General features: G+C 44.6%; 1 protein-coding gene across 1 annotated transcript in view; it reads left to right on the plus strand.

Annotated features, from left to right (window-relative positions):
- Window positions 1-13,218, plus strand: part of LOC309344932 (thyrotropin-releasing hormone receptor-like) — a 31,690-nt gene extending 18,472 nt beyond the window's left edge. Inside the window, exon 3 of the mRNA XM_081867861.1 lies at window positions 12,596-13,218. Within this exon, the coding sequence (XP_081723987.1) occupies window positions 12,596-12,976 (381 nt within the window). The 3' untranslated portion in view covers window positions 12,977-13,218. The remainder of the gene's footprint in view (window positions 1-12,595) is intronic.
- The last annotated feature ends 1,222 nt before the right edge of the window (window positions 13,219-14,440 follow it).

Genomic DNA, 14,440 nt, shown 5'->3' on the forward strand with positions numbered 1-14,440 from the left:
ATTGGGACAGAGCTTCTTCGAGAGTCGGTGTTGAAAATAAAGGACTGTCAAAAAGACCGGCAGAGAGAAACTGAGAGAGGGTTAAAAGCCTCAGGTGTTTGGGATCCAGGCTGAGAAATGGATGCATTTATGGACACTGGTTTGGGATCAAAACCGGGAGGGAGGGTGAGATTTGGGAATCCGAAGGGTGATATAATCTGTTTAGATTTTGTTTATATGTTTATTTCTTTTTTGTAATTTTTGTGGAATGTGGAAAAATCGTGGAAGGAAAATTTGGGCTGACTTTAGGAAAAAGGTTTAAAATTAAGTTAGAATTGGGTTTTTTTCTTAAATTAAATAGATATAAGGTTTTAAAAATAAATTGAGGAATGAAAGAAAGAAGAAAAGGAAAATAAATAGTATGATTTAACAAAACTATTAAGTTAATGTTGAGAAATAAGATAAGAACTTGTTGAGTGGATAGTAATGAGATTATAATACAGAAGGGGGAGGTGTGAGGAGGTCGAGGAAATAAGGTTTAAGAGAAAAAAAGGATTGAAATTATACTTGTGTTTTGTTTGTCTATGTCTGTGCATTTTTGTGTTTTAATAGAAACTTCAATAAATATCATTTTTTTAAAAAAATTGATGCAAAAGGGGCCCAAACCAGGTACTGAGTACATATGCATGCTTCTACTTCTCAGAGGTCCAATATTGCTCTATTTGCAGTCCTTGTTTTGCTGGTTTCATTTAATATTCTTTGCATGTCATGAGTCTATCTCATATATTAGTTTCACCTTTTAATTGAATTACTGAAATAAATGAACTTTTCCACGATATTCTAATTTTCCGAGTTTCACCTGTAGGTTAGGCTGAGAGATGGGCACAAAGTCACCCAGTGAGTGTCATGTCTGAGTGGTGATTTGAACCCAGGTCTCTCAGGTCCAACACTCTTAACCACTACACCACATCAGCCATGTCTGCTTGTGCTCCATAACTGTACATAGTCCTGACTATTGTGTAGTTCTATCTTTATTGCAGAACATAAGAACCCAAAGGCCCATCTTATCCAGCACCCTGTTTTTACAGTGGCCAGTCAGATGTCTATAGGTGGCTGAGTGCAACAGCCCTCTTCCCCACTTGAGATTTCCAATATCTGGTATAGAGAGGCCCACAAGGGAGCCCAGCTGTCAGTGCAGATCCTGATTTATTGCCAATTATACTGCAAGCACAGACCACCTAAGGCATGAGTAGGCAAACTAAGACCCGGGGGCTGGATCCAGCCCAACTGCGTTCTAAATCTGGCCCGTGGACGGTCCGGGAATCAGCGTGATTTTATATGAGTAGAATTTGCAGTTTTATTTAAAATGCATCTCTGGGTTATTTGTGGTGGCTGCCTGGTGTTTTTACATGAGTAGAATGTGTGCTTTTATTTAAAATGCATCTCTGGGTTTTTGTGGGGCATAGGAATTCATTCATTATTATTTTTTTCAAAATATAGTCCGGCCCCCCACAAGGTCTGAGGGACAGTGGACTGGCCCCCTGCTGAAAAAGTTTGTTGACCCCTGACCTAAAGAATCAGATGGTCCCCAAGGGCACAAAAGGGTAATCCCATTTTCGCCTATTCCCATCTACAGTGTTGCCTCGCAAGAGGAAAAGAATCCGTTCTGCGAGTCTCTTCGTCTAGCGGTTTTTTCGTCTTGCGAAGCAACCCTATTAGCGGCTTAGCGGATTAGCGCTATTAGCGGTTTAGCGGCTATTAGCGGCTTAGCGGCTTAGAAAAGGGGGGGAAAGCGAAAAAAAAACGCAAGACTCGCAAGACGTTTTCGTCTTGCGAAGCAAGCCCATAGGGAAATTCGTCTTGCGAAGCGCCTCAAAAACGGAAAACCCTTTCGTCTAGCGGGTTTTTCGTCTTGCGAGGCATTCGTCTTGTGGGGCACCACTGTATTCTCCAGAAGAATGTTTTTATTGTTCTTCTGGATGAAGAATGGAGACACGTTAATAATGTTTTATGTGGTTTTCCAGTATTCACACAAAAACAAAAAGGAACCACAATTTTTCTCAGCTGTTCCCCAGAGCAAATTTACTTTACCTTTCATTGACCGTGTGGCCAACTTTCTTCTTTTACTGCAATCCCAGTCAGAAGAGATGACGCGAATTGAAACCAGACAACATCTGCAGGGCACAGGTTCCTCATCTCTGCATCATTGTTTTATAATCCTGATAAACCTAGAGTAATAGAAAGGACCTCTTGAAATTGGTAATTTCTCTTCCTTATTACTGAGTTGAGTATATGTTTTGGATTCCATAAGAGGTTCCCAGAGGGAAGGCAGAAGTGAATAAAAGCACAGTTGTTTGCTCATTCAGTCACTGAAGTCTTGAGGCAAAATATTAATTTAATAGACTCCGGTGAATTTGAAATGGTTCAGATCCAATGCATCAGTTTTATTTCATTAGTCTGCCCCTCTTCCATTCCCATGTTTGACTGCCTCACTGAAATTTATTGGAAATCTGCCAGAAGAACCAGTTTGTAAGAATGTTTGAAGGTTCTGTTTTACCCACAACCCTGAAATACCAAAAGTGGCTGTCAAATCTTTTCTTGCCTGGTAGGCAAGAGAGTTTAGGGAGAGATCAAACAGAACTCAAAGCCTTCAAAGGTGACGTCTACTCCACAGTAAGCTGTACTGCATAAGCTCCAATTGCAGACTAACTCATCCAAGGTTTTCTACTGTACTAGCAAGACAGAGAGCTATGAACAGAACCCTAACCCCAAATTCAGCAGCTGCTTCCTTGACCTAGTCATGAACAGATGGCACCAATCTTTAACTAAAAATTAAAGCTTCTTCGTGCCTTGTATTTGCTGGCGTTTCCTTATAATATACCACTGAGAGCACGAATGCCTGGTTCACACACGACATTCAGCTGCTGTTGTTAAAACGAAGCTATGGTTTAATGTGAACTTGCTGCTGAAAAGTCTTTGCTCCACTCTGATCCACTCTGTTCCCGGCTGCCCCACAACTGTTATGCCAGTCTGACTTGTCATGGCACTTGAACCTGAGCTTGTCATTCTTGTCTATCTAGATGAACCACCGCATGCCCAGGTTCAAACAGGAAGGGGGGAAGAGTATAGTGAGATCCATTCAGCAGTGCATTTTGCACCCACATGAAACTTTACCCTGCTGTGTGACAAGGCAAGGCCCTTCTAGGTGCAAGGGAAGGTTCAGGGGCAGGGCTCCGGGAACATGGAGCTCTGGTGTTGCTTCACCCAAAAATAATCTCAAACTGAGCCCTATATCATAGGAGGAGGAGCTGCATCCTGATGTTTAGCCCCGCCCACACTGGAAGGTGCTGCTTTAATTAAAAGGGAATCTCCTGCTGTAATGGAGTGAGGAGCCTCTGGGCTCACTGGAGCTTCTGCAATGGAGTCCATGTATGGGAGAGCAGCGTCACAATCTGAGGCCCATAGGCTCCTCTGTTAGCCTTGCTTCTGGCGCTGGCTTTGTGTATCTTTCCCCTTTTGGTTTGGAATCTTCAGCTGCATCTCTTGATGAAGAGGAATCTGATTCCTGGACCCTTGCACAGCCATAGTTTGTTTTTAAACTATGGTTTAATGTGACAGGTGGACCCAGTCACGGTGTGAAAGTCACCATTGTGTCTGTAAAGGGAGACATCATGCAAATTGACTTTAAAAAAGCAGTTTTAATTGGTTTTCATAGATGTATAACAAAATACAACTAGACAACTAAACATAATTGTGACACCCTCTCCACCCCACCCCCCCATCCCCAATCTTGCCTTCTATCTGGTAAGTATTCATGTATTTGCAATATTCGTTCCTCTTTTAATTTTTTTCAACAAAATTTTCCTGAGTTATACCATTAGGGTTGTATGGGAGCAGCCATCCACAGCAAGGTCACCTTCTCCAGCTAAACTAGCAAGAACTACACATAGTCACAACATCCAAATTTGAAGTGATGCAGCTGATAACATGTTTCACAGGCTTTCACTAGTATATACCATACAGGTATAGTTGTTGGAGCTGAAACTGTCTGATCTGATAGCAAAACCGAGTTTGCCCTCAAGCAATCAGCAAAATTGCCCTTAGAGGTTAATCTTTTGCCATGATTGGAGCATCTGCTTATATATGTACTTTGGCAATGTTGGTCTACTTTGTTTTTTCTAATTGAAGAACTGCTGGATGTAATTGAATAATCTAAAGGACATTGAAGTCAAATGGGAAAAAAACAGCACCCCTGTCACCGGCGGGCTGTACTCCAAATTTCACATCATTTTATTAGAAGGAATTCAGTCGTGATCTTAAGGGGCATTTATTTCACTGATGGGCTGGGGGGTCACAGAAGAAAAAAATCCCATGCTGTGTTTGCTAATGTAGATTAGCATTTGCTAATGTAGATTAGATGCACTGAATGTATTTTAGGGTATGTGCATACCAGCAGATTTTCACAGTGTGTGTGTAGATGTTTATGCAGTCCACATCTCATCTTATCCAGAGTTTGACTTTTGGGTTTTATATGCTTTCCTTTCTTTGCAACGTTATGGTCAAAACCTAAGAACATAGGGAGATGCCTTTTACCAAGTCAAATCATTGGTCCCTCTAGCTCAGCGTTGTCTCCATGATTTCAGAAAGGTCTCTGTCCCAGCCCTACCCTGGAGATGCCAGAGTCTGACCCTAAGGGACCTTCTGCATCCAAAGCATATGCTCTACCGCTAAGCCACAGCACTTCCCCCTAAGCACTTATGACAGCAGCCACAGGGCAAGTGCTTGCATGCATAGTGATTTCAGATGTGCCTCATTGTATATTAAAAATCCCCCCTTTGTGAGCTGACCCATGCACAACGCAGAGCTAGCAAACAGGTGAAGCATGCCCACAGAGTATACTCAATTGCTTGTACTACCTTTATACAGGAATGGTCTTGCTCATACGGTAAATGCTTTTATACAGGATGGAGCGCACTTCACGGCAAGTGCTTCCATCACATCTGTTCCAACCCTTGGTGCTCTCTCAGACAGGTACTAATTATGTCGCAGGAATAGAGTAAACTGCCATTTTGCAGGAGTGCCTTCTCCAGTATTGCTTTACCCACCAGTTAAGATCAGGCAGGAGGTACTCTGCTTGTTGTAGTTTGAATTTATATACCGCCCTATACCTGGGGGTCTCAGGGCAGTTATTCTGGCATTAGCCTCCATCAGCTGGTGGGGAAGGGAATAATAATTTAATAATAATAATAATTTATTACTTATACCCCACCCATCTAGCCGACCCTCCCCAGTCACTCTGGGCAGCTTCCAACAGGATATTAAAAACACATAAAACATCAAACATTAAAAACTTCCCTAAACAGGGCTGCCTTCAGATGTCTTCTAAAAGTCAGGTACAGTGGTACCTCTGGTTGCGAACGGGATCCGTTCCAGAGGCCCATTTGCAGCATGAAAAGAGTGCAACCCACAGCGGCGCGCCTGCGCATGCATGGGTTGCGATTTGCTGCTTTTGCGCATGCGCATGACATCAGGGGGTTGGACTCGATGGCCCTTGTGGTCTCTTCCAACTCTATGATTCTATGATTTTGTGCTTCTGCTCATGCGCGTGTGGCAAAACCCGGAAGTAACCCTTTCCAGTACTTCTGGGTCGCTGCGGGACGTAACCTGAAAGAATGTAACATGAAGCAAACGTAACATGAGGTATGACTGTAGTTGTTTATTTCCTTGACATCTGGTGGGAGGGTGTTCCACAGGGCAGGCGCCACTGCCAAGAGGGCCCTCTACCTTGTTCCCTGTAACCTCGTAATGAGGGAGCTGCTAGAAGGCCCTCGGAGCTGGATCTCAGTGTCCGGGCTGAACAATGGGGGTGGAGGCGCTACTTCAGGTAGATAAGCCAGTAAACACTTTTGGACTGTTCCCCACCAGTCTTCTACCCCCGTTTAGTGGGTTATACAGTGGTGCCTCGCAAGACGAAATTAATTCGTTCCGCAAGTTTCTTCGTCTTGCGAGTTTTTCGTCTTGCGATGCACGGTTTTCCATAGGAATGCATTGAAAATCAATTAATGCGTTCCTATGGAAACCGCCTTCCCCCGACCTCTTCTGGCGGGCGGCATTTTAAAATCGCCCGGGACAGCGGAGGATTTCTCCGCTGTCCGGGCGATTTAAAAGCCCCTGGGAAGGCAAGCAGGGGGGACAAAGACTTTTGCCCCCCCCCCTGCCTTCAGAAGAGGTCCAGGACAGGCTTCGCGGACCTCTCCGCAAGCAGCGGGAGCGCTCCTTGCGGAGAGTTGCCAGCGCGCCCAGGCTTCGCGGCCCCGCCGCCCGGCTTCGGGACATCGTTCCGATGCCAGGCGGCGCGGGGAGGCTTTCTCGCCCCGCCGCCCGGCATCGGGACGATGCCCCGAAGCCGGGCGGCGGGGGGAGGCTTTCCCGCCCCGAAGCCGGGCGGCGGGGGGAGGTGTTCCCGCCCCGCCGCTCGGCTTCGGGACATCGTTCCGATGCCGGGCGGCGGGGGGAGACTTTCCCGCCTTGCCGCCCGGCATCGGGGCATCGTTCCGATGCCGGGCGGCGGGGGGGAGACTTTCCCGCCCCGCTGCTCGGCTTCGGGACATCGTTCCGATGCCGGGCGGCGGGGGGAGACTTTCCCGCCCCGCTGCTCGGCTTCGGGACATCGTTCCGATGCCGGGCGGCGGGGGGAGGCATTCCCGCCTCGCCGCCCGGCATCGGGGCATCCTTCCGAAGCCCGGCGGCGGGAGGAGGTGTCCCCGCCCCACCGCCAGGCTTCGGAGGAGGTCCGAGGACAGCGGGGAAGACAAGCTGTGCTTCCCCGCTGTCCCAGAGATTTCCCTATGGGCTGTCGTCTTGCGAAGCAAGCCCATAGGGAAATTCGTCTTGCGAAGCGCCTCCAAAACGGAAAACCCTTTCGTCTAGTGGGTTTTCCGTCTTGCGAGGCGTTCGTCTTGCGGGGCACCACTGTAAATGGAACCTAGTGAATATTGTCCTATCTGCTGAGTTCTGGCTGTTGTCCAATGAAGGGTGGAGACATGTGGCAGTTGGTTCAAAAGTGCACACTCTTAGTGTCCGTTCTCATTTCTCTGTCACCTCTGGCAAACAGGTTTCTGTATTCTTTTCAAAAACTGAAGTTAAAAGTTTTAAAAGGGTTTTTGATAGGGGGGCAAGGAAACACTGTTTGACTAGAGATGGTAATGGGGCAAAAACAATTATTTGTTGCTTTCAGCTCTCTTAAAAGCTGTTACCTGACTCGAGCTGGTTGAGCTGATTTTGTTCTATTTTGAATTCCATGAGGATATTGAAAGTTGAGGAATCTATTCAAACAGCCTTTAAGGTCCGCCCTAAAGGCACAATATGATTGCTACCTCTTTCAGCAAATTTCATTCAGTATCGCTATGTCGTTTTGCTCAAAATTCAACCTCTTGGCATTTACATAGAAATGAAAACCTCTCAAGTCAGCAGAAAGCAACCCAATGAAACTCTGTTTTGCCAATATGACAAAATAGCAAATAGTTTCCGGCTCAGTGAGGAAACTGTTGTAGACTTTGCAGATATTTACAAGGAAGTTTTCTCGATGTTCAGAGGTGTGGTGTTTATTTTTCCACAAAGCTATTTCAAAGGAAGGCTGATGGGTGTGTGCCTACTTTCTTCAAAGGATTGAAAGGCCAGAAAAGAGTCTTTCTCACTGATGAATGCAGCTTGAGAAACAGAATCCCCAAATTCTCACATGTGGTAGCAGGTTTGATTCATTCTCTGTCTTCCTGTGTTTTTGAAGAGCCAAGCTAAAGGCTACATTGTAGACCCTGAACTAGTTTTCTGTCAAAATTGCCAGGGGTGTGTGTGTGGGGGGGTGATTTTTAGCAGGAAGTGTGTGCAGGGCCTCAAACTATAACAAAAGCATATTCTAGGCCAGGGACCTGTGGGGTTAGTTTTATTTCAACATGGAAGTGGCCAGGATAAGAGAGAGAGAGAGAGAGAGAGAGAGAGAGAGAGAGAGAGAGAGAGAGATTTTAAAAATCATACATGACAGATGGTCATCCAATCTCTGTTTAAAAACCTCCAAGGAAGGAGAGTCCACAACCTCCTGAGGGAGCCCATTCCACTGTCTTACTGACAGCCCTCACTGACAGAAAGTTCTTTCTGATGTTCAGTCAGAATCTCCTTTCTTGTAACATGAAGCCATTGGTTCATGTGCTACCCTCCAGAGAAGGAGAAATCAAGCCTGCTCCATCTTCCATGTGGCAGCCCTTTAGCTATTTGAAGGTGGCACTTAATTTTGTGATTTAGCCCTACTTCAAAATAGTACAAAATCCGCTCAGCAAACACATGATAAAATCAGAGTTCAGTTTGGATTAAGAACATAAAAAGAGCCCTTCTGGATCCGACCAATGACCAGTCTCATACAGCATCCTGGGCAGTTCCCAACTAAAGAATCCTATCAGTTCAAGAATTCACATTTGTGCAACGCAATGAGACCCTGGTGGGCTACCATATATGGCTGGTGTCCTGGGTCAACTTTTAACAGCAACAAAGACTCAGCAGCAGAGCATCTGCCTTGCACTCAGGGAGTCCTAAGTTCAGTTTTCAGCATCTCCAGCATCTCTGAGAAAGACTTGCCTGAATCTTCCTGGAGAGCCACAGCTCATCTGTGTAGGGTGTACTGAGCTAGATCTTATTTGGTACAAGGTAGCTTTCCATCTTCCAGTGAATGAGCTCTTGGCAAAGATCAGAGTTGAACCAAGAACTTCTTGGCTCATGGCACATGCTATCTTGCCTGATTTCATCCTGACTACATATTCACAACAGCACTGCGCTCTTTTCAAAATGCTGACTGCTAATGTTCTATAATGAGGTTTCATCTCAGTTGTGATCAATTTTTCACTCCAGTTAATTGTTTCTATTATGTTTGTGTGCACTCATTATTTCTCTTTTTCTCTCTCTTTCACCATCAAAACATCCTTGGCATCCAAGCTTCACCATCATTGCCATTGTTATTTGCAATAGCCAGACTGTCACCTGCATCTTTTCTGGTAACTGAGAAACCATCTTCACCAGCAAGTCATCTTACGTCTCCCAGCCTCCAACAGTGGTAATCCCAAACATCTGAGATGACATTTCATGCATTCAATATCTTAGCCTGTAAGCTCATGCTACATTAACTTAAAATGCATTCGTTGAATGTTATGCAATCACATAATGCTGTGGATTTGGGTGAATTGCATTACAGCCACATTTGCATATGGACATTAGCATGTCACTCTGCTTATTCACGATCAGGAGAAGGACTGTGGCTCAGTGGCAGAGCACATGGGTTGTACGCTGAAGTTCAACTCCTGGCATCTCCTGTGTTCCCATATCCCACTTTGCTCATCTCCTAGCTCAAGTGGGAACAACCAGCTTGTTGTCACATGTGAATGCAAGATCATGGTTTGTTTCTCCCCTGGAACAACATGAAGCCATTTGTTGGTTTATCGATCATGGCATATATGAGGGAAACAAACCATGATCCAGTGTTTGCACATCACAACAAGCCAAGCTTCATGGCTTGTTGCTTCCAACCATGCTAGGGGAAGAGCAAGGCAGAGGCTATCTGCTCATTTACGAAAAGCCATTGTTTATGTCTTACTGCGACATGCAAACGAGGGCTGTATATATTGCACATGATTTGTTATTGTTCTTAGAAAGTGTTATATTTTAGGTCAGTTGGGATCTAATGCCTTGAGAGGAATCTTCTGTCCCCTGTTTTCTGACAGGTGAGGCAAGAGCAGTCTCCCTCACACCTCTCATTTTTGTTTTCAGAGGAATCGTTGATTCAAACCTGAGGCCTTTCTGCCCCTTATCTGAGGCTGCCACATCACCACAGCTAAGACATGATACCCAGCCACAGGTTGGATCTGTGACTGAGCTAGCATCCGAATGATGTTTTTTCTCTATCTACTGTTATATTCTATCCTTTCATGCTTAATTCTCCATCACTGAAGTTTTGACATGCAGTTCCCAAATGGCAGGTCTGCTTTGTTCTTAGCTGTAATGTAACTACGACTCACAGTGCAGCCCTCCATGGTGGAAAGAAAATGTCCTTGTCCCTTCATTCTCTTGCCTACATAATAGCTGGCCATAGAGGTCTGTTAGAAAGTCATTTTCTTGCTCCAGGCTCTCAAGTGCGACATCTTTATTAAGCTTACCATCTTTGAGCTACCATATGTCTCCTGAAGGGCACTAAGCAGCTCCTTGTCTCCAGCCTTAAACCGCAGAGCAAGCATGACAGAAAGGGAATATGAGCTTGAAATAAGACAAGCAGCCTGGTCTTCTTTTTCATGTTTTCATGGAAGTGAATCTCACTGAGTTCAATGGAGCTTAATCCCTAGTGATTGTGTTTCAAGTTACAACACAAAAGTCGGTTTTCTGGCAAATGTATTAACTCCCCTTTTATGTTTAAGAGTGTATGTCCTTTCAGCACGCATATAGCATTTTTTTCTTCCTAAAAGGGGGAGTGCGCCCCTTTGAATTCAATGAATTACATGCTGAGGGGGAGGATAATCAACCATCCCCTGAACAGCTCTTTGTAAAGATTACAATGGTTATCAGCTTTCAATACTAGGGGAATGCATTAAGAAGAAAGGGGGAGTCGAATGCGCAGCTGAGATGAACAGTAGTGTACATCTTAACTCACAGCACTTCATTGTTCTCAGGGTACTGTTACAGTCTTGATATGTGTATTCATTAGCCGCACTGTATATTAAAGAAAGAAGAAGGGTGGAGAGGTTCTTTTGTCAGGCCAGATCTGGAATTCATGCTTGTGCCTGGGAATGCTTAATACTAACCACCAGTAGATCTATTTGATTCTACAAGGCTTCCATAGAATGGAAAAACATTCAAAAACTATAAAGAAAAATTGGAGGAGAGAAATTACAGCACCTTCAAAGTTAAGGCAAAACAAGCATCCTTGTTTACAGTGCTACCACCAGAGCCCTTTCTAGTTCTATTGGGCAGAGAGGAGGGAGATAACAGTTTTCAAAATTGCATTTGCCCAAAATGAATGTTGACTTCTGCTGGCCTTCATCCCCAGTTCCCAACCTTCTCTAAAGGGAAAAATGTGCTCAGGAAAATGCTCTGCTTGTGTTTTACAAGACGGATGATGGTTCAAATTCCCTTCCATCGTCTGTGGAAACAGTGGACGCTTCCATGTGGCAGTTCATCATTGCCTTGGTGCTGTTCCTGCGTGCAAATTTTGAGCAGTGTTCACACAACATCATCCTGGGCAAAATGCCACCCCATGTTGTTTCCTCATTTAATCCTGATTTACTATTTACTGGTGCTGAATGCTAATGATTCTTGTCTCAAGGTAAGTGCTTGGCATTGTGCATATGTAGCTCAATGCTACATAGTCAACCACACCTGAGCCCATTAAAATGAGTGGGCTTAAATGCCCCTAACTCTACATAGGTTTGGGCTGATGGATTTTACCTGTCCTTGTTCAGTTGATAGTAAGTTATCTTATGGGGAGCTTCCAGATTGTTGCTATTTTCAGGTAGGATCAAATCACATACTAGCAAATTCAGGGTGCAGAAATAAATTTGATTTGGAGCTGTTGCATAGCAAGCCCACTTCCCTCCAAATTGAACTTTTTGTGATAAGGGAAGTGCAGTGGAAAGGGTGGGGTGACAGTTGCTTGATGCAGCAGCATCCAGCCTCCCAGCAAACAAATCAGGATAAAGTTCGGTTTTAGGAGCCATCATTGCCTAATCTCTCCGTAGACAAATCAGGATGAATGCTCAGTGCTCTGGGAACCTCCATTGTAGTGACTGAAGAAAGATTATGTGTTGCTTATTCCAATTGTCAAAGAAGAAATTTCAGAAAAGAAATAAACTTTGTAACACTAGTAGAAAATGAACAGAGCGACAGCAAATGAGAAAGTAGAAGGCAATACCAAAAATTAACTGGGACTCATTATAGGACTATCTAAAGAGACAGAGCTGGTAAGAGTTCATTAAAAACTAGCACCACTTGGAAAATACACCAGTTAGGGTGACTGGCTGGAGAAGTCTAGAATTTTCCATCCACAGTGGTGCCTCACAAGACAAAAAGAATCCATTCCGTGATTCTCTTTGTCTAGCGGTTTTTTCGTCTTGTGAAGCAAGCCCATTGACAGCTTAGCGGATTAGCGCTATTAGCGGTCTAGCGGCTTTTAGCGATCAGCTGTTAAGCGGCTTATCAGCGGAACAGCTGATAAGCGCCTTAGCGGCTTAGGAAAGGGGGGGGAGCAAAAAAAACCCGCGGGAACTCGCAAGATTTTTTCGTCTTGCGAAGCAACCCCATAGAGAAATTCGTTTAGCAAAGCGCCTCCAAAACAGAAAACCCTTTCGTCTAGCGGGTTTTCTGTCTTGCGAGGCGTTCGTCTTGCGGGGCACCACTGCATTTAAGAGTGTTCAGGGTTAGTTTAGGCATCCTAAACTAAAATGTAATCTGTGCCATATTCTGAACTTTCTATTAGATGACTTGGCAGTGAATTTTCTCTTCTTCCTTCCACCACAGCTTATTAAGCAAATCTTATTGACAAAGATGTAAACTCACTCACTTTGTTTTTCTGCTTGCAACCTCCAAGGTGACGAAGATGCTAGCGGTGGTGGTGATCCTCTTTGCCCTCCTGTGGATGCCGTACCGCACCTTGGTGGTGGTCAACTCCTTCATGGACCCTCCTTACCTGAACATCTGGTTTGTCCTCTTCTGTAGGCTCTGCATCTACCTGAACAGCGCCATCAACCCCATCATTTACAATGTGATGTCTCAAAAGTTTAGAGCTGCCTTCAAAAAGCTATGCAAATGTGGGGGGAAGAGGACAGAGATTGCCACTCAGTACAACGCTCCTGTCTTCTACAGCACCATGAAAGACTATTCCCATGACAGTTCTGACCACAACATCACAGAACAAGAAGATCTCAATGGCTACCCATCATCAGCAAGGAGGAGTAAACCTTCCAAATAAACGCATCACACAATACCAGCTTTTGTAATGGCAGCCACCTACTCAAGTAGTTCCAAGAATGTGTGAACAGCATGCCACAGGCCTGATGCTTTCCTCTTGCCATTTGTACGTAATATTTATACAAGGCCAACCAGTTTGTTTTGTGCTTTAATGTTAACTTCAGGTCAACCTTGGTCAGCATTTTGGATCATTAGGTGTTCCGTAAAGACTGTTTTGGTGCAATGGAATTTCCTGTGACGTATGTGTCTGAAGGGGGAAGCAGGTCCTCTTCTTCCAACCTCCCCTTGCAGGGGAGGGCCAGGCCAATAGGGATGTGATTGAGAGAACGTGGCCAACATATATGGCCCCACTCTCCCCTTCACACGAGTGTAATCACATGGGAGCGAATGCCAAAATAAAGCTAATACTTGCAGTGTGTTACGCTTGGTTGTTACCTGCAGCAGCAGCAGCTTTCACTGAGCATTTAGACCCCACAATGGTTACCATGAAGACTTCAGAAAGAGCTAGTAGAATATCCAAGTTACTGTAACTCACTTTATCCCATTACATTAAGCCAATTGAGTCTATTTTGCTCAGTGCCATCTGCTCTGACCGGCAGTGGCTCTCCATTGTTTTCAGCAGAGACATCTTTCCTGTCCTTCTATACCAGAGAAGCCATTTCAATTGGGGATGTCAGTGGTAAAGCCTTCTGCATTTTTTTTTTTAAAAAAACGCTCTCTCTTATTACTTTCTTGTGGTCCTTCCCTGCATGGCTTTGGTGTGATCAGGGAGAAAGGTCTGTCAGGGTGCCATCAGTTTGGGCCACGTGACCTTGATGCACGACCACTGTAGCATGTGTCATTTATAATAAATCTCAAGCTACAAGGTTAATGACCCATATGACAGCACCAGGGTAGCTCCTTTATCACAAGACTTCTTCTTTTTTTTTTTTTAAAAAAAAAAAAGGCTTAAATCACTCAACAGTAGTAAAGACATTCCCTTAAAATTTCACCTGGCTGCTATCCTCATTGTTGCAGCTGATTTGTCAGCTGTTTTAGTTTCCCTGCAGTATATTTCCTTCGGAATAAGCATATATTTTGGTCCTGCACTGCTGGGTGTGTCGTGCTGTGTCGTTGTATGGGTGGGTTGCTGTCCGTTGTTATTTTTTTCTACGCAGGCAGCTATACCAGCGATGGATAAAAGGTCTCCCTGGTGCACACCTGTAAATTGTAAATATTTGCAACTGTGGTGGCTTGATGTGCTTTGGGGGAAAGTACTCCAATTTGTACCATTTATTGAATCTATCACCGTGAAATGTAAATTGAATGATCTGTGTTCCAGTTGTAAAATGAAGCACGTTTCACAGTTACTACTGGTTATTAGTTTATTGCATTTGTAGCCAACGTAGTGCGTGCCAGATGTTTGTGGAATACAGCTGTAGCCAGCATAGTCAATGGCCAGTGATGAGAGGTGTTGTAGTTCAAA

The sequence above is a fragment of the Podarcis erhardii genome (genome assembly GCF_964252035.2).
Source record: "Podarcis erhardii genome assembly, chromosome: 6".
NCBI lineage: Eukaryota > Metazoa > Chordata > Lepidosauria > Squamata > Lacertidae > Podarcis > Podarcis erhardii.